We start from the raw sequence: 27,254 nt of genomic DNA, 5'->3' as shown, positions 1-27,254 counted from the left end.
CCTAACAAATACCCACCCAGACCCTCATCAAGAGACATACACCCACTTACGCAGACACCCACCCACTCACCCAGAGACACCCACCCAGATAGATATCCACCCAGACAGACAAGACACCCACGCAGACAGACAGCCAAACATCCACCCAGATACATGCAGACAGACCCACCCACTCAAACAGATAAGACACTCGCCCAGACACACAGATACCCACACACTCAGACAGGCACTCACCCAGACAGACATCGAGACAGATACCCACCCAGACAGACGAACATCCAGACAGATACCCACCCAGACAAACAGACATCCAGACAGATACCCACCCAGACAGACATATACCCATCCAGACACTCACCCAGACAGACACTCACCCACCTAGACAGACAGACACCAATCCAGACAGACACTCACCCAGACAGACACCCACCCAAACAGACAGACAGACACTCACCCACCCAGACAGACACTCACTCACCCACCCAGCCAGCCAGCCAGACAGACACTCACCCACCCAGACAGACAGGCAGACACCCAAACAGACAGACACTCACCCACCCAGACAGACACTCACCCACCCAGACAGACACTCACTCACTCGCCCACCCAGCCAGACAGACAGACACTCACCCAGACAGACAGACAGGCAGACACCCAAACAGACAGACACCCACCCAAACAGACAATCATCCACACAGCCAAGTGCAGGTGGCTCAGCCCCACACCTGCCATGTGGACCCGCCCCCTAATCATATGCAGAGACCATCCACCCACGTGTCAGGCTGTGACCAATGTTAAGCGGCGATGGCAGCGGGGCGGATGTGACGTCTGCGGATGCAATGAGTGGGGCGGAAGTACGTTCTTTTCCCGCTTCTGGTGGCCGCCCTGAGGATGGCGATCCCGGGCCCGGCTCTGCTGCTGTTGCTCCTCTCCCCGGGCCTGGCCGCCGCGCTCGAGCCCATTACCACCGCCGCCCTGCTGACCGGGGCCGCCTCCACTGCTTATTATTATCTCAACTGCCGTTTCCAGGAATGCTGCACCAAGGACTGGATACCGCTGGATGTGAAAGGTCAGGGTGGGTCAGAGATAGGCGCTGGGTCAGGGGTCGCAGCCAGGTGCAGGGTCAGGGGTCGCAGCCAGGTGCAGGGTCAGGGGTCGCAGCCAGGTGCAGGGTCAGGGGTCGCAGCCAGGTGCAGGGTCAGGGGTCGCAGCCAGGTGCAGGGTCAGGGGTCGCAGCCAGGTGCTGGGTCAGGGGTCGCAGCCAGGTGCAGGGTCAGGGGTCGCAGCCAGGTGCAGGGTCAGGGATCGCAGCCAGGTGCAGGGTCAGGGGTCAGAGCCTGGTACAGATTTGGGGGGCTTATTTTTTTTTTCTTGTATTTAAAATCTAAGTGATCTTACCTGATTTTGGTTTTGCTAATCTATCATCAGTATTGATGGTGAAATGCTGCAGCTCTTGTTTGGAAACTCGTGGAGGAATAAGGATGTTTATTTTGTATGCCAGCTGTGGCTTGGCTGTCTGCACTTTTGCCCCTTGAATCATACGTTCTGGTCCCACATCAGGGGCATAAGCACAAAAATCAAGACTGAAACTGCAGTGTGGTGCTCTGAGTGTAATGGATTGTCAAATATTAAACCAATCTGCCTACTCGAGTTAAAGGTCCAGTTGAAGTATTTTACGCAAGGGCAGGGGAGGTATCCCCAATATTTATCACTCCATTAACATCGCAAAAACAGATTACTTGGTTATTATCACATTACTGTTTGTGGGAGCTTGCTGTGCATAAATTGGCTGTCACATTTCCTACATTGCGACAATGACTTCACTTCAAGAGTTCATCATTGGTTGTAAAGTAAAGTGCTCAGATCCCATGAAAGCATTTAAAAAAGAACAGTGGGACCAAAGTAAGTAACCCCTGAAACAATGAGATTCAAAGATTGAACAATAAACAAGACAAGAGAATGCATGATAAACGGCAGGAAGCACTGAGGAGCAGAGGGACGTTGGTGTGCATGTACAGGTAGCAGAGCAGGTGGATACAGTGGTTAAGAAGGCATGTGGTATACTTGCATTTATTAGCTGAGGCATAGAGTTTTAGAGCAGGAGGTTATGCTGGAACTGTATAAAACGTTTAGGCCTCAGCTGGTGTATTGCGCGCAGTTCTGGAATCCACATTATAGGAAGGATGTGATAGCACTGGAAAGAGTGCAGAGGAAATTTACCAGGATGTTGCCTGAGCTGGAGGGTGTTAGTTATGAAGGGAGATTGGATAGACTAAGGTTGTTTTCCTTGGAGAAGAGAAGACTGAAGGGAGACATGACTGAGATGTATAAAATTATGAGGGACATCGCTAGACTAGATGGGAGGAAACTTTTCCCCTTGGTGGAGGGATCAATGACCAGGGTGTCATAGATTTATGGTAAGGAGCAGGAGGTTTAGAGGGGATGTGAGAAAAAACCTTTCCACTCAGGGTAGTGGGAGATTGGAACTCACTGCCTGAAAGGATGGTGGAGACAGAGACCCTCGTAACATTTACAAAGTATTTAGGTGTGCACTTGAAATGCCAAGGCAGACAAGGCAAATGGCCAAGTGCTGAAAAATGGGATTAGAATACTTAGGTAGTTGTTTTTGACTGGCACAGACAGGATGGGCCGAAGGCCTTTTCTATACTGTAGACGTCTATGACGATACACTGCAAAGGCGGGGGTGAATTAGAGTCAAATCGGGTACAGAACGAGAAGTAGAGGAAAAGAAAGCTTGGGTAGAGAAATAAAAAGTAAGAAAAAACATTACATGACATTTCTAATGACCATTTATAATGTGTAGAAATGAGATTGAACAGTTACAATTATTCTCATCCTGGGCTTGGAGTTGATTGCCAGTAGATTACAGTAAGAAGTCTTACAACACCAGGTTAAAGTCCAACAGGTTTGTTTCAAACACTAGCTTTCGGAGCACTGCTCCTTCCTCAGGTGAGACAGAGACCCTCGGAGCTGCGCTCCGAAAGCTAGTGTTTGAAACAAACCTGTTGGACTTTAACCTGGTGTTGTAAGACTTCTTACTGTGCTCACCCCAGTCCAGGATGAGAGTTTTGTTTCCAGGATCTTTCGCTGGTGTTCTGAGAATGGTATTCTATTATTGTAGAACATATAACATTACAGCGCAGTACAGGCCCTTCGGCCCTCGATGTTGCGCCGACGTGTGAAACCACTCTCTAAAGCCCATCTACACTCTTCCCTTATCGTCCATATGTCTATCCAATGACCCTTTGAATGCCCTTCGTGTTGGCGAGTCCACTACTGTTGCAGGCAGGGCATTCCACGCCCTTACTACTCTGAGTAAAAACCTACCTCTGACATCTGTCTTATATCTATATCCCCTCAATCTATATCCCCTCAATTTAAAGCTATGTCCCCTCGTGCTAGCCATCACCATCCGAGGAAAAAGGCTCTCACTGTCCACCCTATCCAATCCTCTGATCATCTTGTATGCCTCAATTAAGTCACCTCTTACTTAACCTTCTTCTCTCTAACGAAAACAGCCTCAAATCCCTCAGCCTTTCCTCATAAGATCTTCCCTCCATACCAGACAACATTCTGGTAAATCTCCTCTGCACCCTTTCCAATGCTTCCACATCCTTCCTATAATGCGGCGACCAGAATTGCATGCAATACTCCAAATGCGGCCGCACCAGAGTTTTGTACAGCTGCAACATGACCTCATGGCTCCGAACCTCAATCCCTCTACCAATAAAAGCTAACACCGTACGTCTTCTTAATAACCCTCTCAACCTGGGTGGCAACTATCAGGGATCTATGTACATGGACACCGAGATCTCTCTGCTCATCCACACTGCCAAGAATCTTACCATTAGCCCAGTACTCTGTCTTCCTGTTATTCCTTCCAAAATGAATCACCTCACACTTTTCTGCATTAAACTCCATTTGCCACCTGTTTTGGGGCCACTGCTGTTTGTCATTTTTATAAATGACCTGGAGGAGGGCGTAGAATGATGGGTGAGTAAATTTACAGATGACACTAACGTCGGTGGAGTTGTGGACAGTGCGGAAGGATGTTACAAGTTACAGAGGGACATAGATAAGCTGCAGTGGGGAACCTTATCAAACGCTTTACTGAAATCCATATACACCACATCAACTGCTTTACCCTCATCCACCTGTTTGGTCACCTTCTCAAAGAACTCAATAAGGTTTGTGAGACACAACCTACCCTTCACAAAACCGTGTTGACTATCTCTAATCAAATTATTCCTTTCCAGGTGATTATACATCCTATCTCTTATAAACCTTTTCAAGATTTTGCCCACAACAGAAGTAAGGCTCACTGGTCTATAGTTACCTGGGTTGTCTCTACTCCCCTTCTTGAACAAGGGGACAACATTTGCTATCCTCCAGTCTTCTGGCACTATTCCTGTGGACAAAGATGACTTAAAGATCAAAGCCCAAAGGCTCAGCAATCTCCTCCGTAGCTTCCCAGAGAATCCTAGGGTAAATCCCATCCGGCCCAGGGGACTTATCTATTTTCACACTTTCCAGAATTGCTAACCAATCTAAAGTACTCTAACTATAGCGTTTCCAGTCAATATTTGGAAAGTTAAAGTCCCCCATAACAACTACCCTGTTGCTTTTGCTCCTATCCAGAATCATCTTTGCAATTCTTTCCTCTACATCTCTGGAACTTTGTGGAGGCCTATAGAAAATCCCTAACAGGGTGACCTCTCCTTTCCTGTTTCTAAGCTCAGCCCATACTACCTCAGTAGACGGGTCCACATCAAACGTCCGTTCTGCCACCGTAATACTGTTCTTGACTAACAATGCCACCCCTCTTTTACCACCTTCCCTGAGCTTACTGAAATTTCTAAACCTCGGCACCTGCAACAACCAATCCTTATGAACCTCAAGCCCTTCTAGTCTAGAAGCCTGAATCTCAGTATTCTCCTCGACAACATTGTCTTTTTCCTGTGTGAATACTGACGAAAAATATTCATTTAGCACTTCTCCTATCTCCTCGGACTCCAAGCACAACTTCCCACTACTGTCCTTGACTGGCCCTACTCTTACCCTAGTCATTCGTTTATTCCTGACATATCTATAGAAAGCTTTAGGGTTATCCTTGATCCTACCTGCCAAAGACTTCTCATGTCCCCTCCTGGGTCTTCTTAGCTCTCTCTTTAGGTCCTTCCTAGCTAACTTGTAACTCTTGAGCACCCGAACTGAACCTTCATGTCTCATCTTTACATAAGCCTCCTTCTTCCTCTTGACAAGTGTTTCAACTGCTTTAGTAAACCACGGTTCCCTTGCTCAACCACTTCCTCCCTGCCTGACAGGTACATACTTATCAAGGACACGCAGTAGCTGTTCCTTGAAGGAGGTTGAGGGGCGACCTGATAGAGGTATACAAAATCATGAGGGGCATAGACAGAGTGGATAGTCAGAGGCTTTTCCCCAGGGTAGAGGGGTCAATTACTAGGGGGCATAGGTTTAAGGTGAGAGGGGCAAAGTTTAGAGTAGATGTACGAGGCAAGTTTTTTACGCAGAGGGTAGTGGGTGCCTGGAACTCACTACCGGAGGAGGTAGTGGAGGCAGGGACGATAGGGACATTTAAGGGGCATCTTGACAAATATATGAATAGGATGGGAATAGAAGGATACGGACCCAGGAAGTGTAGAAGATTGTAGTTTAGTCGGGCAGTATGGTCGGCACGGGCTTGGAGGGCCGAAGGGCCTGTTCCTGTGCTGTACATTTCTTTGTTCTTTGTTCTTTGTTAAGCTCCACATTTCCATTGTGCCCATCCCCTGCAGTTTTTCTCTCCATCCGATGCATCCTAAGTCTTGCCTCATCGCATCATAATTGCCTTTCCCCCAGATATAACTCTTGCCCAGCGGTATATACCTATCCCTTTCCATCACTAAAGTAAACGTAATCGAATTGTGGTCACTATCACCAAAGTGCTCACCTATCTCCAAATCTAACACCTGTCCTGGTTCATTACCCAGTACCAAATCCAATATGGCCTCGCCTCTCATTGGCCTATCTACATACTGTGTCAGGAAACCCTCCTGCACACATTGGACAAAAACGGACCCATCTAAAGTACTCTAACTATAGCGTTTCCAGTCAATATTTGGAAAGTTAAAGTCCCCCATAACAACTACCCTGTTGCTTTTGCTCCTATCCAGAATCATCTTTGCAATTCTTTCCTCTACATCTCTGGAACTTTGTGGAGGCCTATAGAAAATCCCTAACAGGGTGACCTCTCCTTTCCTGTTTCTAAGCTCAGCCCATACTACCTCAGTAGATGAGTCCTCATCAAACGTCCTTTCTGCCACCGTAATACTGTTCTTGACTAACAATGCCACCCCTCTTTTACCACCTTCCCTGAGCTTACTGAAATTTCTAAACCTCGGCACCTGCAACAACCAATCCTGTCCCTGCTCTATCCATGTCTCCGAAATGGCCACAACATCAAAGTCCCAGGTACCAACCCATGCTGCAAGTTCACCCACCTTATTCCGGATGTTCCTGGCATTAAAGAAGACTCACTTTAAACCACCTTCCTGCCTGCTGGTACACTCCTGCAACTTTGAAACCTTACTCATGACCTCACAACTCTCAACTTCCTGTATACTGGAGCTACAATTCAGGTTCCCAAGCCCCTGCTGAACTAGTTTAAACCCTCCCGAAGGGCATTAGCAAATTTCCCCCCCAGGATATTGGTCCAGGTGTAGACCATCCCGTTTGTAGAGGTCCCACCGACCCCAGAATGAGCCCCAATTATCCAGAAATCTGAAACCCTCCCTCCTGCACCATCCCTGTAGCCACGTGTTCAACTCTTCGCTGTCCCTATTCCTCATCTCGCTATCACGTGGCACGGGTAACAACCCAGGGATAATAACTCTGTTTGTCCTAGATCTCAGTTTCCACCCGAGCTCCCTGAATTCCTGCCTTACATCCCTATCCCTTTTCCTACCTATGTTGTTGGTACCTATGTGGACCACGACTTGGGGCTGCTCCCCCTCCCCCTTAAGGATCCCGAAAACACAATCCGAGACATCACGCACCCTGTCACCTGGGAGGCAACACACCAACCGCGATTCTCTCTCGTTCCCACAGAATCTCCTATCCATCCCCCTAACTATGGAGTCTCCAATGACTAATGCTCTACTCCTCTCCCCCTTCCCTTCTGAGCAACAGGGACAGACTCTGTGCCAGAGACCTATACCCCATGGCTTACTTGACAACAGCTCCTCCATAAACCACCTTCCAAGTTAGGGTGAGCACAACAGACTTATGCAAATTGCCCCCGCAACAGCCAATCAGCAGCTCCGCTCTACTGCCCTCTACTGGATGCTTGTCTTCACTTGAACAGTTAGGGTCTCTTGCTCAGGTACACCTTTGAGTTAGGGTGAGCACAACAGACGTATGCAAATTGCCCCCATATCAGCCAATCAGCAGCTCCACTCTACTGCCCTCTGCTGGATTATGTCCGGTTATCAGCCTTGAAAGTTTTTTGTTGGGGTTTGCATTGTGTCTCAAGTTGCCAGCTCCAATTGGAACACAATTGCATATTTATACTCTGCCCTGCTTGCTGCTGTACTCCCTACATCAATACAAAAATCAGGGGTGTCCAGAATCTATAATTACCAATCTTTCTGGTTACTTTTAAAACAGGATTAGAAGCTGACCTGAGGAGGGAACTGTTTGGACAGCACATTGCAATTGATGTGATTCCAAAGGCGTTTGAAGGTTTCTTGAGTAACAAGGACTCGAGGAAGCCTCTCACCATATCGCTACATGGCTGGACTGGTATTGGCAAAAACTTTGTCAGTAAAATCATAGCTAAAAACCTTTACAAAAATGGAATGGACAGCAAATATGTTCACCAGTTTGTGACCGGTTATCACTTTGGCATTGCTGAACACACCAGCAAGTACAAGGTAATTACTAACCTCTTATTTCTCTCTCTAATGGTCGAGTGTCCCTTGTACAGGATTCAAAATTAGAGCCAAATCTCCCAGGGCAGGTGCGGCAAGAGTTAGATACAGAGTAAAGTTCGTTCTCCATTGTCCCATCAAACCTGGGTCTTGTACGTTGATCCAGTCAGGCTGTAGACTGATACTCGATGCCCTTCTGATTCTGCTACATTGAATTTTTCCCATTGGCTCGACATTGAGTTTCAAAATGATCGCGCTCTAATATCATAGAATTTACAGTGCAGAAGGAGGCCATTGGGCCCATCGAGACTGCACCGGCTCTTGGAAAGAGCACCCAAGCCCACGTCTCCACCGTAACCCCACCCAACCTTTTTGGACACTAAGGGCAATTTATCATGGCCAGTCCACCTAGCCTGCACATCTTTGGACTGTGGGAGGAAACCGGAGCACCCGGACGAAACCTGCGCAGACACGGGGAGAACATGCAGACTCCGCACAGGCAGTGACCCAAGCTGGGAATCGAACCTGGGACCCTGGAGCCGTGAAGCAGCTGTGCTAACCAATGTGCTGCCCATGGGCCAATAGTTGTGCTGTCAGTGACATTGTGCTGGGTTTCAGTATTTCCTCCCACTTCTGTTCTAGGCCTTGAACTTCCGCTTGTTTCTCTCCCAATGGTGTTTCTGTTTGTCTCTCTTACCTACCTTGCCTTTGTTTCTTTGATCTCCCTTCTTTCGTGTGATTGCTGAAACTTGCTTTCACACACCATCCCTTTTCTCAGCAACTATCTTTCAGCCTTCTGGTCTTGATCACTGTTCCCATTTACACTGGGACAGAATGTGCTGGTAATAGAGGATAACTGCACCAGAGCAAAGGGAGGGGATGAGGTATAATCTGATGCTTGGAGGTGGGCAACGTCTGTCAAATCATCTCCATTCTGGCTGGGAATTGTGGTGCCATTATATGCAGTAGTGGTGGCAGAATTATACGGAATGGTGCACATTCTGGACATAAATGTCAAACTATCCTTGATACTAAAAGTGCATTTCCATGAAAGAATATCACTAGGGCAGGTAAACATTTGCAGCTGAAAATGTGAATTATTTTATCTCCCTTGTGAACAATAGAAAGCTCTGCACGGACCTTAAAGGAAATAGTCCCAGGTTTAGAACCACCTAAAGAGTGGAGCTAGTCAATAGAATTGCTTTTTTTTTTATAAATGCTTTTGGCTTTCAGTGGTTTCAACCATTCTTCTTAAATTTTATTTCCTGAACGGCTGAATTCAGCAACAGTTGCAAGAATGGATTCGTGGGAATGTTAGCCTGTGTAAGCGGTCCCTGTTTATCTTTGACGAAATGGACAAAATGGCCCCCGAGGTTATTGATTCCATTAAACCGTTCCTGGAATACTACAGCCAGCTTGACGGAGTGAGTTATCGAAAGGCCATGTTCATCTTCCTGAGGCAAGTACGAGCTGGCTTTTGGGTGAATGCAAGCGATGTGCTTTCTTTTCTCTTTTATGTCTGAGAGGGCAGGCTGAACAGCATGCCCAATAAGCGGAAAATGGTGGATGCATCCCATATGACATTCCCAGTGAATCTGCTTTTTTTTTTTTCATCTCCCCTCTCCCGGGTGAAAACACAGGGACTTCACTGGAATGTGGTGGGGTGGTACGGGGTGAGCGGGTAACACTTGAGCAGTGTTGCCAACCATCTATTGTACACCTTCCAGTGGAAATTAATCAGGGTGGCACACTGCCTCACAGCGCCTGTGACCTGGGTTCGATTCCGACCTTGGGTGACGGTGCGGAGTCTGCACTTTCTCCCCGTGTCTGCGTGGGTTTCTTCCGGTTTCCTCACACCGATCAAAGATGGTCAGATTGGTGGACTGGCTATGCTAAATTGTCCCTTAGTGTCCAAAGATGTGTAGGTTAGTGTCCAAAGATGTGTAGGTTAGGTTAAGGAATTATTGGGATAGGACAAGGGAGTGGGCTTTCAGGAGGTCAGGACAGACTCGATGGGCCGAATGGCCTCCTTCTGCACTGCAGGGATTCTATTCTATGATTCAATGTCTAACAGTAACAACCTGCATTTATATTGCAGCCCTAATCTTATAATATCGAGGCTGACGTTCCAGTACAGCACTGACGGAGTGCCAACCTTTGGATGAAGTGTTAAACTGAAACCCTGACTGTCCGCAAGTGGACGTAAATGATCCCATACCACTATTTTGAAGGAAATCAGGGGAATTACCCCCTCAGCCAAAATCACAAAAGTAATGATCTGGTCAATGTCACAGAAAGCTCCCACAAACAGTGTTACGTATTTGCATTAATTCTTATTAGCTCTCGGGAAGTTCTGCTGCATTAATATATTAACTGGATGTGACGTCATAGGTCCTAGCCCGGGAAACCGAGAAGAACAGCAATGTAAGGGCAAGCACTCTGCAATAAAGCTCCTTTGTTTTAAACCTCTACGCTCCCTGGCATCACACCTCGAAAACGCAGCACAAGAACTGTCGATGTGGACGATGAACGTATGCTAGCTGGCCACCTGGGACGAAGAAATGTGCAAACAAAAAGTTGGAAAGGAAAGTTTTTCAGCCGGTGTGACACATGCTACGGATAACTAATGGGCTAGATGGCCGTGAGTAATGACAATCTGTCTGCCGCACAGATTATACAGCTGTCTGTGATAAATAGGAGGCTGAAGCTCGAGTTATTGCCTTATGTGTGAAGGAATCACGGTAGCTGCTGAAAATACGGTTAAGAAATGTGCATACGGGAAACCTTCATTAGCAGAAGAGTGGCAAAGGTTCTCGGCATCATGGGACCCTTTGGAAATGTGGAGTGATGGAGCTCCTACTGAGCGTTTTGACTATTTTGCACAGGAAAACAAAGTAGCTGGAGATATTAAGCTGCCCACTTTCCTGCGCTTTACTGGGGGAGGGGAATGTTCAATCTCCACTGTAATTTAGTGCAACCAGAAATACCAGGTGTTAAGACGTACAAGTAGATTGTAGATGTTTTGGAAGCACCTTTTTCACTGCAGCCCTTGGTGATTGCAGAGGACTTTAGATTCCATAAAGAAATGAAGAGGCTGCGCTTAAAAGACTTGAAAGATATTGTGAGTTTGGAGATGTGCTGAATGACACATTGCTCCTCTTGTGGGGCATTTTAGAACGAGAGGTAAATAGCCTTAGGGTAAGAGGTAGCAAATTTAAAACCGAGTTGAGGAGAAACTATTTCTCCCAAAGGGTTGTGAACCAAATTTGAAAGCCTCCTACTGCAGGATCACAGAGCTCTCAGTTCAGTCAGGGTGTCTTCTATGGGGGCTCAGACTGATCAATCTGCCACCAATGAGAAAACGGGATGTTGGAGAAGGCCATTGCAGAATCGCATGTATGAAGGAAGTAGCAAGGTTATTTCTGGTGCCATAGACTGGACGTAGAAATTGAAGAGAAAGCTAGAACACATTCTTCCCGTGCAAAGGTAAGAAACCTGCTCGTAGCATGCTGCATCCATGGGAATGGCCTGAAGAAGGTTGGCATTGCATGCATGTCAATTGTGCAGAACCTTTTGAAGGACATGTGCTCTTGGTAATGGTTGGTGCTCGCACCAAGTGGCCAGAGTCTCTTTGAGAAGCTGGGAGAAGAGTTCAGTCGTTTTGTGTTCCCCGAACAACTGGTAATCGTTAACGGACCTCCGTTTGTCTCACAAGAATTCACATGTTTCTTTCAAGAGAATGGTTTTCAACATATTGAATGGTTTTCAACACATTAAGTCTGCACCGCATTACCCTGCTATCAATGGAGCAGCAAAATGTTTTGTCCAAACTATGAAATATGCCTTGAGAGCAACCAGGGAACAAGGTTCGCTAATCAAATGTCTTGACCAGTTCAGCCAGGTGTATAGGAATACCACACGTTCTACGACCAAGACATCTCCTGCATTACCAATGGTGAAAAGACAACTATGTTCTGCGTTCAATCTGTTTAAACCTCCAAAAACTGAAGATATCGCAACAGCAAATGCAAATGGGGCTGTTTAGCACAGGGCTAAATCGCTGGATTTGAAAGGAGACCAAGGCAAGCCAGCAGCACGGTTCAATTCCCGTATCAGCCTCCCCGAACAGGCGCCGGAATGTGGCGACTAGGGGCTTTTCACAGTAACTTCATTTGAAGCCTACTTGTGACAATAATCGATTTTCATTTCATTTTCAAATGTAATGGCGGGAAAGCCAGGCAAAGCATCGAGTTTTCCACCGAGGGCCAGGGGTTTTGGCTAGGAATTATTCTACCGGGGAGAAATGGGTTCCTGCCACAATCCTTGCCTGGACTGGACCTGTCTCTTGTACTGTCCAGATTCGATTTGACATTATCTGGAGAGGACATGCAGACCAGTTGCTGGCTGGAAGATCGCAATCCGGGTCTGCGGAAAATCCAGGTTCGACCCTTCAAAGTCATGACTTAACCTTGCCTACAACCTGAACACGAGCAGACGCTGTTGAGGAATGCAACACCTCCCCTTCCGATCAGACAGAGGGACAACCTCTAATTCCTACGTCAACACCGGTTAAGCCAAACATCGATGACGTTAGTGGAAAGACGGAAACGCCAGAGGTTACCACCAGTGTGAAGGAGACAACACCAGTGGTTCGCCATCAGCCGTTCAGAGAGTGACGACCTCCAGACCGTCTGATGTATTGACTATTGTTTGTGTTGAACTTGTTGGGGACATTCAATTTAAGGTGGGGGAGGGGGGTGGAGGGGAGAGTAAATAAATGCTCTGTATCGGCATTCATTCTTCTTAAGTCTTTTTTTTAAATTTAGAGTACCCAATTCATTTTTTCCAATTAAGGGGCAATTTAGCGTGGCCAATCCACCTACCCGGCACATCTTTGGGTTGTGGGAGTGAAACCCACACAAACACGGGGAGAATGTGCAAACTCCACACTGACAGTGACCCAGCGACGGGACCGAACCTGGGACCTCAGCCCCATGAGGCAGCAGTGCTAAGCACTGCGCCACCGAGCTGCCCTATTCTTATTAAATCTAGCGGGGCTCTGTTACGACGCCACTTCCAGCGAATACATTAATGACAGTCCCAGTGCAGGAAAACCAAGTGAGAGGAACAGCCAAGTAAGAGATAAAGCTCTGGGACTGGATTCTCCGAGCCTCCACGGCGAAAACGCGATCGGCGCGGGGACAGACAATGGGCGTAAAACCCGAAGTCGGGTCCGATGCCCCTCCCGCGATTCTCCGGTCCCCAGAGAATCGCTGTCAATTGCGGTCGACCCGGTGCCGGATGGGGGGGCCCCCCCGCCGATTCACCGAGTGCAGCTGGCCAAGTTCCCGGTGGCGTTCTCTCGTGGTTCCACCTGTCGGGAACTCGGCGTGGCGGCTGCGGGGGATCATTTATCGGGGGGGGGGGGCCCTCCAGGATGGCCAGGCTACCGATTCGCGGGCGGGCGCGATGTTGGGGGGGGGGGGGGGTCTATGCTTTCGGTGCCGGTCCGTGGTGTGGATTGGCCACGTCGTGCGGGGCGGCCGCCGAAGGCCACCGCCGTGCACCTGTGCGGACCCCCGACCGGAAGTGCAGGGCCCCGTATCAGCAGCCGGAGCTGTGAGGAGCACTCCGGGGCCCTGCTAGCTCCCTGCAAATCGGAGAATCACCCTGGACTTTCTCCAGGTAAGTCCCGCATGTGGGGACATAGTCCCATTGGTGGAGAATCCCTGTTCTTTTATCCTCTGATAATGTCAGCCTTGAATGTTATGTTAAGATCCTGCACTGGGCTCTGACACAACACCTTCTGATCTAAAGCCAACTGAGCAACAGCTGTCACGCTGAAGAAACTTCTCCGTTCCCCTTTGCCAACCACTTAAAATCTTTGACCTTTCGCTTTACATTTGCTGCTGCTGACACTCTGGAAATAAGCATTAGTTAAAGCGGATGACATGACGCCCATCTCTGCGTTCTTTGCGGACAGCAATGCCGGTGGTGAGAAGATCAATGAAGTCGCGCTAAATTTCTGGAAACGTGGGATGAAAAGGGAAGATATTCAACGGAAAGACTTGGAGAACAGTCTGTCCTTGGAAGTCTATAACAACAAAAACAGTAAGTCTTGGTTCAGCATTCTTTGAGCAGGGAGTGGGAGAGGGCACGGGTTAAATGTGACCCCCTGATGCCAAGGGTATGCCCACAGCGCAACCCAACTGCGTCCCTTCAAGTTCGTTTCCATGGTCAGCTCTGCCGAAGTTGGCTGCAAAACTCCGGACAAAAGGTAGCACAGTTGCTTCACCACTCCAGGGTCCCAGGTTCCATTCCCAGCTGGGTCACTGTCTGTGAGGAGTCTGCACGTCCTCCACGTGTCTGCGTGGGTTTCCTCCGGGTGCTCCGGTTTCCTACCACAGTCCAAAGATGTGCGGGTTCGGTGGATTGGCCTTGGTGTCCAAAAAGTTTAGTTGGGGTCACTGGGTTACAGGGATAGGCTGGAAGTTTGGGGTTAAGTAGGTTGCTCTTTCCAAGGGCCGATGCAGACTCGATGGGCTGAATGGTCTTTCTACACTATGATCTATGAAAACGGCATGCTGCCACTTTGCAGCGTCTCCCTCTGATTTTTGGACATTCCAGGTTTTTGTAAATTACTCTCGTTCCTGAACATTTGATTAATATGAAATTTAAAAGCTGCCCCCGGTATTGAAGAATTCTGAATGAGAAGTTTGAGACTGTGAGTCCAAATCTCAGGATTTCAAATACTGAGTATGTGCATCTTGCCAGGCAGCTTTGCGCAGGTCAAAGAGACAGAGCCTGAGTGAGACACATCCAGAGTGGGAATTTGGAACTTGGTGCAGAGTGGGAGAAGGTGCTTTTTCCCTACTGTTTTGTTCTCTCTCTTTCTTCTGGCCTGTAACTTTTAATCTGCACTGAGAGAACCAGACAGTATCTGAGACCCTCGGAAGGTAAGTAAGTGATTTTTACTCACTTTTATTTTTATTACCTTTTCAAATTGTGTTTGGGGGGGGGGGGGTGGAAACTGAAGTGACATCTCAGAAAAGCTGTGACCTGATTGGCTGGTTGGGAATCTACACTAAATTAAAAAAATTAAGCATTGGTAAACTAATTAAACATAATTACTTAATTATTATTTAGAGGGGTATCTAAGCCAGAGATCGGAGATTACTATATTTAGCTTTCACACTTATAGTAGAAATCTAGTGCTAGGAAACATATAGTTAACAGTAACTTTTTAAAAAAACTTTTAAATTTAATTTACTAATTAATTGACGCATTGTCAATTAGCGGGGTGCAGTGCTCTGACTGTGAGATGTGGCAGGTCCGGGAGGCTTCCAGCGTCCCGGGTGGCTTCATCTGCAGAAAGTGCACCCAACTGGAGCTCCTCACAGACCGCATGGTTCGGTTGGAGCAGCAGTTGGATGCACTTAGGAGCATGCAGGTGGCGGAAAGCGTCATAGATCGCAGTTATATAAATGTGGTCACACCCAAGGTGCAGGCAGAGAAATGGGTGACCACCACGAAGGGCAGGCAGTCAGTGCAGGAATCCCCTGTGGTTGTACCCCTCTCGAACAGGTATACCCCTTTGCATACTGTCGGGGGGGATAGCCTATCAGGGGAAATCAGCAGCAGCCAGAGCAGTGGCACCATGGCTGGCTCTCGTGTTTAGAAGGGAGGGTCAAAGCGCAGAAGAGCAATAGTAATAGGCGACTCTATAGTCAGGGGCACAGATAGGCGCTTCTGTGGACGTGAAAGAGACTCCAGGATGGTATGTTGCCTCCCTGGTGCCAGGGTCCAGGATGTCTCCGAATGGGTAGCGGGCATCCTGAAGGGGGAGGGCAAACAGGCAGAGGTCATTGTACATATTGGTACTAATGACATAGGCAGGAAGGGGCATGAGTTCCTGCAGCAGGAGTTCAGGGAGCTAGGCAGAAAGTTAAAAGACAGAACCTCTAGGGTTGTAATCTCGGGATTACTCCCTGTGCCACGTGCCAGTGAGGCTAGAAATAGGAAGATAGAACAGCTAAACACGTGGCTAAACAGCTGGTGTAGGTAGGGAGGGTTTCCGTTATCTGGACCACTAGGAGCTCTTCCGGGGCAGGTGTGACCTATATAAGGAAGGGTTGCATCTAAACTGGAGAGGCATAAATATCCTGGCCGCGAGGTTTGCTAGTGTCACACGGGAGGGTTTAAACTAGTATGGCAGGGGGGTGGGCATGGGAGCAATAGGTCAGAAGGTGAGAGCATTGAGGGAGAACTAGGGAATAGGGCCAGTATGGCTCTGAGGAAGAGCAGATAGGGAGATGTTGCTGAAAACAGCGGGTCTGGTGGCCTGAAGTGCATATGTTTTAATGCAAGAAGTATTACGGGTAAGGCAGATGAACTTAGAGCTTGGATTAGTACTTGTAACTATGATGTTGTTGCCATTACAGAGACCTGGTTGAGGAAGGGCAGGATTGGCAGCTAAACGTTCCAGGATTTAGATGTTTCAGGCGGGATAGAGGGGGATGTAAAAGGGGTGGCAGAGTTGCTCTACTGGTTAGGGAGAATATCACAGCTGTACTACGGGAGGACACCTCAGAGGGCAGTGAGGCTATATGGGTAGAGATCAGGAATAAGAAGGGTGCAGTCACAATGTTGGGGGTTTACTACAGGCTTCCCAACAGCCAGTGGGAGATAGAGGAGCAGATAGGTAGATAGATTTTGGAAAAGAGTAAAAACAACAGGGTTGTGGTGATGGGAGACTTCAACTTCCCCAATATTGACTGCGACTCACTTAGTGCCAGGGGCTTAGATGGGGCAGAGTTTGTAAGGAGCATCCAGGAGGGCTTCTTAAGACAATATGTAGACAGTCCAACTAGGGAAGGGCTGTACTAGACCTGGGATTGGGGAATGAGCCTGGCCAGGTGGTAGAAGTTTCAGTAGGGGAGCATTTCGGGAACTGACCACAATTCAGTAAGTTTTAAAGTGCTGGTGGACAAGGATAAGAGTGGTCCTAGGGTGAATGTGCTAAATTGAGGGAAGGCTAATTATAACAATATTAGGCTGTAACTGAAGAACCTAGATTGGGGGCGGATGTTTGAGGGTAAATCAACATCTGACATGTGGGAGGCTTTCAAGTGTCAGTTGAAAGGAATTCAGGACCGGCATGTTCCTGTGAGGAAGAAGGATAAATACGGCAAATTTTGGGAACCTTGGATAACGAGAGATATTGTAGGCCTCGTCAAAAAGAAAAAGGAGGTATTTGTCAGGGCTAGAAGGCTGGGAACAGACAAAGCCTGTGTGTAATATAAGGAAAGTAGGAAGATCACGAAAAGTCATTGGCAAATAGGGTTCAGGAAACTCCCAAGGCTTTTTACATGTACATAAAAAGCAAGAGGGTAGCCAGGGAAAGGGTTGGCCCACTGAAGGATAGTCAAGGGAATCTATGTGTGGAGCCAGAGGAAATGGGCGAGGTACTAAATGAATACTTTGCATCAGTATTCACCAAAGAGAAGGAATTGGTGGATGTTGAGTCTGGAGAAGGGTGTGTAGATAGCCTGGGTCACATTGACATCCAAAAAGACGAGGTGTTCGGCGTCTTGAAAAATATTACGGTAGATAAGTTCCCAGGGCCTGATGGGATCTACCCCAGAATACTGAAGGAGGCTGGAGAGGAAATTGCTGAGGCCTTGACAGAAATCTTTGGATCTTCACTGTCTTCAGGTGATGTCCCGGAGGACTGGAGAATAGCCAATGTTGTTCCTTTGTTTAAGAAGGCAAGGATAATCCAGGGAACTACAGGCCGGTGAGCCTTCCGTCAGCCCCGGGTCACTGTCCGTGTGGAGTTTCTCCCCGTGTTTGCGTGGGTTTTTAAAAAAGGAAATGTTTGCACGGCATGGGGAAGGAGCAGGGCTGGATAGATCTTTCAAAGAGCAGACCCAATCCAACTGAACTGAATGCCCTGTGTTGTACAATTAGAGCAAAAGTTGAATACGAGCTTCCCTTGTCCAATGGAACAAAATGTTAAACATTGAGACCACCTAGGGCAGCACGGTGGCGCAGTGGTTAGCACTGCTGCCTCACGGCGCCGAGGTCCCAGGTTCGATCCCGGCTCTGGGTCACTGTCCGTGCGGAGCTTGCACATTCTCCCCCTGTCTGCGTGGGTTTCGCCCCCAAACCGAACGGTGTGCAGGCTAGGTGGATTGGCCACGCTAAATTTCCCCTTAATTGGAAAAAAATGGATTGGATACTCTAAATTTATAAAAAATGGGGGGAAAAAACATTGAGACCACCTGAAGGATCCAGGTGACTAACTGAATGTTACATTTTGAAAACAGGAAATGTTGTTTAGGTTTTAGATTAACCTCGCTGGTTCCACCTCAGCTGGAATATTGTGTTCAATTCTGGTCATCACACTTTGGGAAGGGTATGAAGGCTTTAGCGAGGGTGCAGAAAGGATAGTTCCAGGATTGGGGTACTCCAGTTACCTTTATCTTTTGGAGAAGCTGTGGAAGTTTGAGAAGTGTTTATGATCATGAGTGGTCTAGTCAGGGTGGATAGAGGAAAAACTCTCAATGGAAGGACTGAGAGTCAGTGAGCACCCAGCAGTGACCTGAGAAAAGCCTTTTTAATGCAGCAAGTAAGGCGAGGTAAAGTTGCCATAATCCCAGATGACCATAGGCTGCTTTCCCCTTTTTTGAGGGGGAGAGCTGACTGGTGGTGATTTAACCTGAGGGTCACCACAATCGGAAGATGAGGTGCTGTTCCTCCAGTTTGTGCTGGGCTTCACTGGAACTTTGCACCAGGCCAAGGACGGGCATGTGAACGTGAGAGCATGACGGTGAGTTGAAATGGCAACCGACAGGAAGGTCTGGACTGGGTGCTCCTTGCCGACAGACCAAAGGCGTTCTCCAAAGCGGTCACCCAGTCTGGGTGCAGAGAGACCGCATTGGGGGCAGCGAATGCAATGGACCAGATTGAAGGAGGTGCTCGTGAAGCGCTGCCTCAGTTGAAAAGAGTGTTTAGGCCCTGGGATGGTTATGTTAGGATTTTATGTTAAGAATCGGAGCAGTTTAAAAACTACACAAATGTGACTGAGATGCACTTTGTTCTTTTTGATTTTTATTTCCACAGGTGGCTTCTGGCACACCAGTCTCATTGACAAAAACCTAATGGACTATTTCATTCCTTTTCTGCCGTTGGAATACAAGCACGTGGTGATGTGCGCAAAAGCTGAGCTACAAGCGAGGCAATTTAACGACGTTGACGAAGTGGCCACCAAAGTAGCAGAAGAGGTGGTATACTTTCCAAAGGAGCAAAGGGTCTTTTCAACCAAGGGCTGCAAAACTGTGGCTGCAAAGGTTGATTACTGGTCAAGTGGCAGTGAAACAAAGATGTAGACTATTGCCTTTTATTTTTAAGCAAATCGCTTGACATATGGTGAGGCAAACTAAATCTCTCATTTGGGGAGACCTGAGCTGAGCGCATTCATGTTTGCCTAGGTGACAGACTTGATCCTGGAGTTTCCTAAACTTGTGGGCCTCTTCTGCACGTAAATTTTGTGTTTTGGAAAGCACACAATTGAAGCTTGGATATTTGTGCCTTTTTATGCGTTACATTCGATTGACTGAAAATCCAGGCAGCCCAGTGCAAACTGAAGTTTCAGGCACTGAAGAGGAAATTCAATTCCTAAATTATGGAGAATGTTGCCTGCAACCAGAAATTCTTTAGTTTCACTTTAGCATGCGACGTTGTCCACACTTTGAGAAAATGAACCTATTATTTTTTTTAACGATATTTTGGGTGGTTATCTGTGCTTTTCTGTAGAACAGATTGCACTAGGGCGGCACGGTGGTGCAGTGGTTAGTACTGCTGCCTCACAGCGCCGAGGACCCGGGTTCGATCCCGGCCCCGGGTCACTGTCCGTGCGGAGTTTGCACATTCTCCCCGTGTCTGCATGGGTTTCACCCCCACAACCCAAAGATGTGCAGGGTTGGTGGATTGGCCACGCTAAATTGCCCCTTAATTGGAAGAAAATAATTGGCTACTCTAAACTTATTTTTTAAAAGATTGCACACAAGACAGAATAACTTGGCACCACTGTAATGATGCCATGGCAAGAGTTACCAGCACTTTCAGCTTGCAGTTAATATCCTGTAATTCTCCTGCATGTTTACAAATTTTGTTTAAACATGTGGATGGTGCAATTCTTCAAGGTGCAATCAATCGAGGTGAATTAGAAAGTTGTACAACGAGATTGACGCTTCAGCTAAAATTGCAGAGTATCATTTACACGTTGGATTTGCGCTAGCTGTACTGAAGGAAAGGTCCATGTCATTAAAGTCAGAAATAGAAGCAAGAGAAGACCATGTGGCGCCTTGAGCCTGCCACATGACCATAGATTCAGCTCCACTTTCCTACCCGAGTACTGGAAGTGTCAGCCTAAATTTCTGTGCTCAAGTCCTCGAGTGGATCGCAACCTCTGGAACCTTGTGCCTCCGAGGCAAGGGTGGTGCCAACCAAGCCGCACTCGGTGCCAAGTACCCGGTGAACCCCTGTCTACAGTGAGCGTTTAACATCTGTCCGAACCACCAATTGGAATAGGGTAGTGAAGGCAAGCTTGGGCCATAGGAACATAGCAACTGTGAGCAGATGTAGGCAATTCAGCCCCTCGAGCCTGCTCCACCATTCAATCAGATCAGGGCTGATCTCTTCCTGGTCTCAAATCCACCTCCCTACCTGTTCCCCATATCCCTTTAACCTGTTTTTTAAAATCAGAAATATATCTATCTCCTTGAAACCATTTAATGACTCCAATTCCACTGCACTGTGGGGGCAGCGAGTTCCACAAATTCACCACCCTCTGCAAGAAGTAGTTCCTCCTCATCTCAGTTCTAAATCTACCACCTCTCAATCTACATCCCTGACCTCTCATACCAGATTGCCCCACAAGGGGGAGCATTTGGTCTACTCTTTTATTATTTCCTCGATCAGATCCCCTCCCATCCTTCTAAACTCCAGCGAGTAGGAGCCCAAACTTTAATCTTTCCTCATAAGTCAAGCCTTTCATCCCTGGAATCATCCCCGGAATCAATCTGGTGAACCTCCTCTGAACTGCCTCCAATGCCACCACATCCTTCCTCAAGTAAGGAGACCAAAACGGGACACAATACTCCAGATGTGGTCTCACCAAATCCCAATTCAATTGCAACAACACTTCTCCACTTTTATACTCCAGTCCTTTTGTAATAAAATCTAACATTCCATTTGCTTTTTTAATTACATGTTGTACCTGCAGACCGACTTTCTGCGATTCATGAACAAAGACACCCAGATCCCTCTGCCCAGACACATTTTGAATCTGCTTTCCATTTGGATAATAACTTGCCTTTCTATTTTTTTGGCTAAAGGGGGTCATTCACTGAAGGACAGGAAACAACAACTATGAGCATCTTTAAAGCAACTAAATGGTTCTAGGTGCTTCACGAGGGCATTTTAAATCAAGGCACATGCGATATTGGGGGAGATGTCCAAAAAGGTTTTCGAGGCGGGAAGTTTTGTCTCCTGCAGAAACTGGTTATGAAGAATTTAGCTTAATTCCGTTTGTCAGCATCAAGTTATTTGGCGTGTACAGTGACAAATAGGCTTGCAGTGACTATTTTTATTCCAGTCCCAAGTTGTACCATCCAGCTGAATGCAGCCTATCTTTTGTTGGGAGATATATGTACCCAGATCATTGTGCCACTGCTCGGGTCAGGATGCATTGTTTTGGGTTACTGTACAGGAAGAAAAAGGTTTTATCTGAAACATTTAAAGCAAATTAAGCTTGGGTATAAAATTAGAATTGGGTAATTTTTAATACACTGCAGTGGAAATGGTCACCACTGTGAGAATATGATGGGAACTTTAGGGATGTTTGTCTTGATGCACGGTGGTTAGCACTGTTGCTTCACAGCACCAGGATCCCATGTTCGATTCCCGGCTTGGGTCACTGTCTGTGCGGAGTTTGCACGTCCTCCCCGTGTCTGCGTGGGTTTCCTCCGGGCGCTCTGGTTTCCTCCCACAAGTCCCGAAAGACATGCTTGTTAGGTGAATTGGACATTCTGAATTCTCCCTCCATGTACCCGAACAAGCACCGGAATGTGGCGACTCGGGGATTTTCACAGTAACTTCATTGCGGTGTTAATGTAAGCCTACTTGTGACACTAATAAAGACTATTATAATGGGTCTCCGTGATTTAAGCAATGATTCACTATTTTAGATTTTGAAGCACTTATCCCAGTAGCTTGGTGTTTACATTGAGAAATGGGTGTTTTGAAAAAATCAACGTGATCAATTATCATTTAAATATGGGAAATCATTTTTAATCAGTCCGTAGTCTTTTAGGAAAATGTTCTTTTGTGTGGGCAATGCCTTGCATTGGGCAACGTATGCTTTTCACTGCTTGAGTTCTGAGTCTGGATTCACTTTTTCTCCCATCCTTCCATCTCTCTCGCTTTCTCTCTTTGTCTCTGTCTCTGTCTCTCTCTGTCTCTCTCTCTCTCTCTCTCTGTCTCTCTCTATCTCTGTCTCACTCTCTCCCTGTCTCTCATTGTCTCCCTCTCTCTCATTGTCTCTCTTTCTCTCTCTCTCTCTCTCTCTCTCTCTCTCTCTCTCTCTCTCTCTCGTATGTGTTTCTCTCTTTACTGTCTGTTGTGGTTCATCTGCCTCTTACTTGCACTCACGCTCATTGAGTCTTTGCCTTTTAGTTGCTACATGTCAAATGCAAAGTGAGTTTCAGCAACGTTAGTTCAGATCCCACTGGCTTTGGCTACACAGCAATTTTGCACGAAAGGATGTGCGCAGCCTAAGTTTGGGTGATGGGAAATGTCCCAGTAGAGCAAGTGTAACTGAACCTTCTCCAACAATCAGTGTTTGAATTGTTTTTGTCTCCTCTGGTATACATTATTTGTGGTTACAATTCACCAAAAATAAAGCTTTTGACAGGGAAATCCAATGGTGACACAGGGTACAGCACAGGGTATGGAAGAGGAGGCAAGCTCTTTCCAATGGGGGCACTTGATACTGACACTGGGTGTCAAAAAGGTGAAACCTATTGGACTAATAACCTCTGCACTTATTTTTTTGTGACAATCATGGTCTGTAATTCTTTCTTTGTTTATCATGAATAACACTGTTGATCTGGTTTTAAGACTGTTTTTGCACTATTGCTGTTTTGTAACCCAAACTTGTGAAGAAATTGACTAATTCTTTTTATTTTAAAATAAAACTGCTATGCAACACTATTCTAGCTGCACCGAATCTATTTACTTCAGGAAGGGGCTCGCTCACTATTTATCTTTCTAAAAAAAAAAAATTTGTTAATCATAGATTATAGAATTTACTGTGTAGAAGGAGGCCATTCGGCCCATCGAATCTGCACCGGCTCTTGGAAAGAGCACCCTACCCAAGGTCAACACCTCCACCCTATCCCCATAACCCAGTAACCCCACCCAACACTAAGGGCAATTTTGGACACTGAGGGCAATTTATCATGGCCAATCCACCTAACCTGCACATCTTTGGACTGTGGGAGGAAACCGGAGCACCCGGAGGAAACCCACGCACACACTGGGAGGATGTGCAGACTCCGCACAGACAGTGACCCAAGCCGGGAATCGAACCTGCGACCCTGGAGCTGTGACGCAATTGTGCTAACCACTGCTACCGTGCTGCCCTCAAATGAAGTTAATGAAATGTCGGCGTCACTGGTTCGGTCAGCGTTTGTTGCCCTTGAGAATTCAGAGTTCTACAGCTCAGAAAGAAACCCTTGGCCCATCGTGTGTGCACCGGCCATCGAGCACCTATCTATTCTAATCTCCTTTTCCAGCACTTGGCCTGGAGCCTTGTCTGCTGTAGTGTTTCAAGTGCTCATGTTGTGAGGGTTCCCGTCTCTACCAGGCAGTGAGTTTCAGCTTCCCACTACCCTCTGGGTGAAAGATTCTTCCTCAAATCTCCTGCCCCTTACCTTAAATTTGTGCCCCCGACCCCTCCACGAAGAAGAAATGTGTCTTCCTATCTACCCTGTCCATAATTGTGTATGCTTCAATCAAGACTTCAGCCTACTCTGCTCGTAGCAGCCTAACCAGCCTCTCTTCATAGTAGAAATGCTTCAGCCCAGGCAACATCGTGGAGAATCTCCTCTGCATCCTTTTCTAGTGCAATCACATCCTTCCTACAGTGACCAGAACTGTGCACACTACTCTAGCAGTGGCCTAATGAGTGTTTTATGAAAATCCATCGTAACCTCCCTGCTCTTGTATTCTATGCCTTGGCTAAGCCAAGTATCCCACATGCCTTTTTTTAAAAAAAACATTTTAAAAAAATTTTTTAAGAGTACCCAATTATTATTTTTCCAATTAAGGGGCAATTTAGCATAGCCAATCCACCTCAACTGCACAGTTTTGGGGGTGAGACCCACGCAGACGCAGGGAGAATGTGCAAACTCCACACGATGTGCAACATCGTGCGCTGTATCGTTCTATGTTCTATGTCCACACGGACAGTGACCCGGGGTCGGGAACGAAACCCGCTCCTCAGCGCCGTAGGCAGCAGTGCTAACCAATGCATCACCCTGCCACCCGCCAACATGCCTTCTTAACCACCTTACCTACCTGTCTTGCTGCCCTCCAGGATCTTTGAACATGCACCCCAAGGTCCCTCTGGTGCATTGTACCTCCTAGTGTAATACCCTTCGTTGTATATTCTCTTGCCTTGTTAGTCGCATCACCTCACATCTTTCAGGGTTAATTCCATTTGCCACTGTTGTGCCCATCTGACCAGCCGCGTCTATATTGTCCTGTCAACTGAGTCTTTGCTATTTGCCACACCACCAATTTTCGTGTCATCTGTGAAATTCCTGATATTACCTCCTAAGTTCACACCTAGATCATTAAAGTACACTACAAACAGCAAGGAACGCAACACAGATCCCTGCGTTGCACTACTGGACCCAGGCCTCCAGTCACACAAAGTTGGTGGTGGACTGCTGTTAGATAGACCCACGTTGCAGTTAGGGAGGGAGTTCTAGAGTTTTGATCCAGCGACAATCAAGGAACGGTGATATATTTCCAAGTCAGGGTGATGTGTGACTCCGAGGGGAAGCTGCAGGTGGTGGTGTTACCCATGTGTCTGCATCCCTTGTCCTTCTAGAGGTAGTGGTCGTGGGTTTGGAAGGTTCGGTCTGAGCAGTCTTGGTGCATTCCGACAGTGCATCTTATGGATGGTACACACTGCTGCCACTGTTTCGTTAGTGGATGGGGTGACCTTTAAACAAGCGGTTTTGGATGGTGCCGTTCTTGAGTGTTGTTGCAGCAGCACTCATGCTGGCAAGTCGATGGTCTTCCATCACACTCCCGACTTGTGCCTTGTAGATGGTAAACTGACTTTGTGGGGAGTTAGGAGGTGATTTACTTGTTGCAGGATTCCTAGCCTCTGACCTCCACTTGGCTATGGCGAGTCCAGTTTTGTATCCATAACACTTACAAATTGTTGGGGGTTGGGGGGGGGGAGTTGTACAATTTGCATTGGAGAGGTAATGAGGGAAGTTCAGCAATTTAACGTTATGAAGACGGAGGAAAGGGGTAGGAGAAATTCCTTGACGGTGATATTGTTGGGAGATGGGATGCTTTGTCAAGGGAGTTGTTGAGAGGCAGAGACCATTATGGCTCGGAAAGGAAAAGCGCTTAAAGCATTTGAAGCAGATAAAAATAAAAGGCAAGGGGAGAGAAGGGGCCATGGGATTTTATTTTGATTGCTCCAGTAAGGAGCCAACATTGGGCTATATGGCCTGTTTATGTATTGTCAAATGTTCCAGTCATTTTATTTTAATGTGTCGTGGGGTGCAAATACTGAAGGTATGGGGCGAATCATATATTTCAAAGCACTCTAGAATTATCTAAAATTACCATGCTGTGCTGTGGTTTGTAAAAGAAAAACAGTAAGACATAGCCGCAGAAGTAGGCCATTCAGCCCATTGAATGTACTCCGCAATTCACTGAGATTGTGACTGATCTGATCATCCTCAGCTCCACTTTTCCACATTATCCCCATAACCCTGAACTCCCCTACTGATCAAAAATCTGTCTATCCTACCCTTGAACATACATAACGCCCCAGCCTTTCCAGCCCTCTGCGGTAAAGAATTCCACCGGTTGATTACCCTCTGAGATTTAAACTCGCGACTCCCTGATATTAGCCTGAATTAGGCCATCAGATTATAAATTACAATATGTTAGTTACAATATATTACCATGGGTGCGCTATTAGCTATCCTTTTCCCTTCATAGATTTATCCAATTCCCTGTGAAAGTTAATATTGAATATGATTCTTGAACACTTGTTATTTCCAGGTACAATATTAGAATCGTAGAATCCCTCCAGTGCCGAAGGAGACCACTCAGCCCATCAAGTCTGCACTGACCCTCCGAAAGAGCAATCCATCCAGGTGTACTGCCATGCCACCTGGGCCCTATCCCCATTGTCATGATATCCACATTAACATATCATGGTGCAATCACACACACACACTGATGGGCAGGTAGATGGATCAACCAACACACACACAACATCACAGCCAATCACCAGTGAGAGCACACGCACTATAAAACAGGGAACACCACAGTTCCCGCTCATTCCACCAGGAGATAGCTCAGAGCACAGAGCTCACAGCGCGCCACTCGGACATACACCATGTGCTGAGTGCCTCACTAAGATAGTGCTAGGGCTGGGTCTACAGGCTAGCTGGTAAAGTACGACCCACAGCCAGAAGTTAATAGTTATTATTGTACAGAATAATAAAACAGAGTTGTACCATCTACAACCGTTCGGAACACCCAACACGACACCCATAACCCCGTAAGCTAACATACACATTCCAGGACACTAAGGGCAATTTATCATGGCCAATTCGCCTAATCTGCACATCTTTGGACTGTGGGAGGAAACCGGAGCACAGGGAGGAAACCCACGCAGACACGGGGAGAATGTGCAAACTTCACACACTGACCCACCCAAGGCCGGAACCGAACTCGGGTCCCTGGTGCTGTGAGGCATCAGTGCTAACCACCGTGCTACTCATATTGTTCGACTCGAAATGTTAACTCTGTTTCTGTCTCCTGTCAGAACAAAGAAAGGTACAGCACAGGAACATGCCCTTCGGTCCTTCAAGCCTGCGTCGACCATGCTACCCATCTAACCTAAAACCTTATACGCTTCCGGGGCCCGTATCCCTCGAGTCCTATCCTATTCATGTATTTGTCAACATGGCCTTT

General features: G+C 47.2%; 1 protein-coding gene across 1 annotated transcript; it reads left to right on the top strand.

Moving 5' to 3' along the window:
• Positions 1-856: 856 nt before the first annotated feature.
• On the top strand, positions 857-23,228 carry LOC140399287 (torsin-1A-like). The gene is made up of 5 exons (XM_072488764.1): positions 857-1,069; positions 7,690-7,955; positions 9,236-9,411; positions 13,936-14,063; positions 19,077-23,228. Exons 1-5 carry the CDS (start codon positions 892-894, stop codon positions 19,340-19,342), a joined length of 1,014 nt encoding a protein of 337 aa, XP_072344865.1. The 5' UTR covers positions 857-891; the 3' UTR covers positions 19,343-23,228.
• Positions 23,229-27,254: the final 4,026 nt, after the last annotated feature.

Source organism: Scyliorhinus torazame, chromosome 22, assembly GCF_047496885.1.
Source record: "Scyliorhinus torazame isolate Kashiwa2021f chromosome 22, sScyTor2.1, whole genome shotgun sequence".
NCBI lineage: Eukaryota > Metazoa > Chordata > Chondrichthyes > Carcharhiniformes > Scyliorhinidae > Scyliorhinus > Scyliorhinus torazame.
This window is presented reverse-complemented; position numbering and strand designations above follow the sequence as displayed.

Coding starts and splice junctions, on each gene's coding strand:
- LOC140399287 (XM_072488764.1), top strand. CDS start 892: ATGGCGATCCCGGGCCCGGCTCTGCTGCTGTTGCTCCTCTCCCCGGGC. Junction 1,070..7,689: donor GATACCGCTGGATGTGAAAG/GTCAGGGTGGGT, acceptor CTTTTAAAACAG/GATTAGAAGCTGACCTGAGG. Junction 7,956..9,235: donor AACACACCAGCAAGTACAAG/GTAATTACTAAC, acceptor GGCTGAATTCAG/CAACAGTTGCAAGAATGGAT.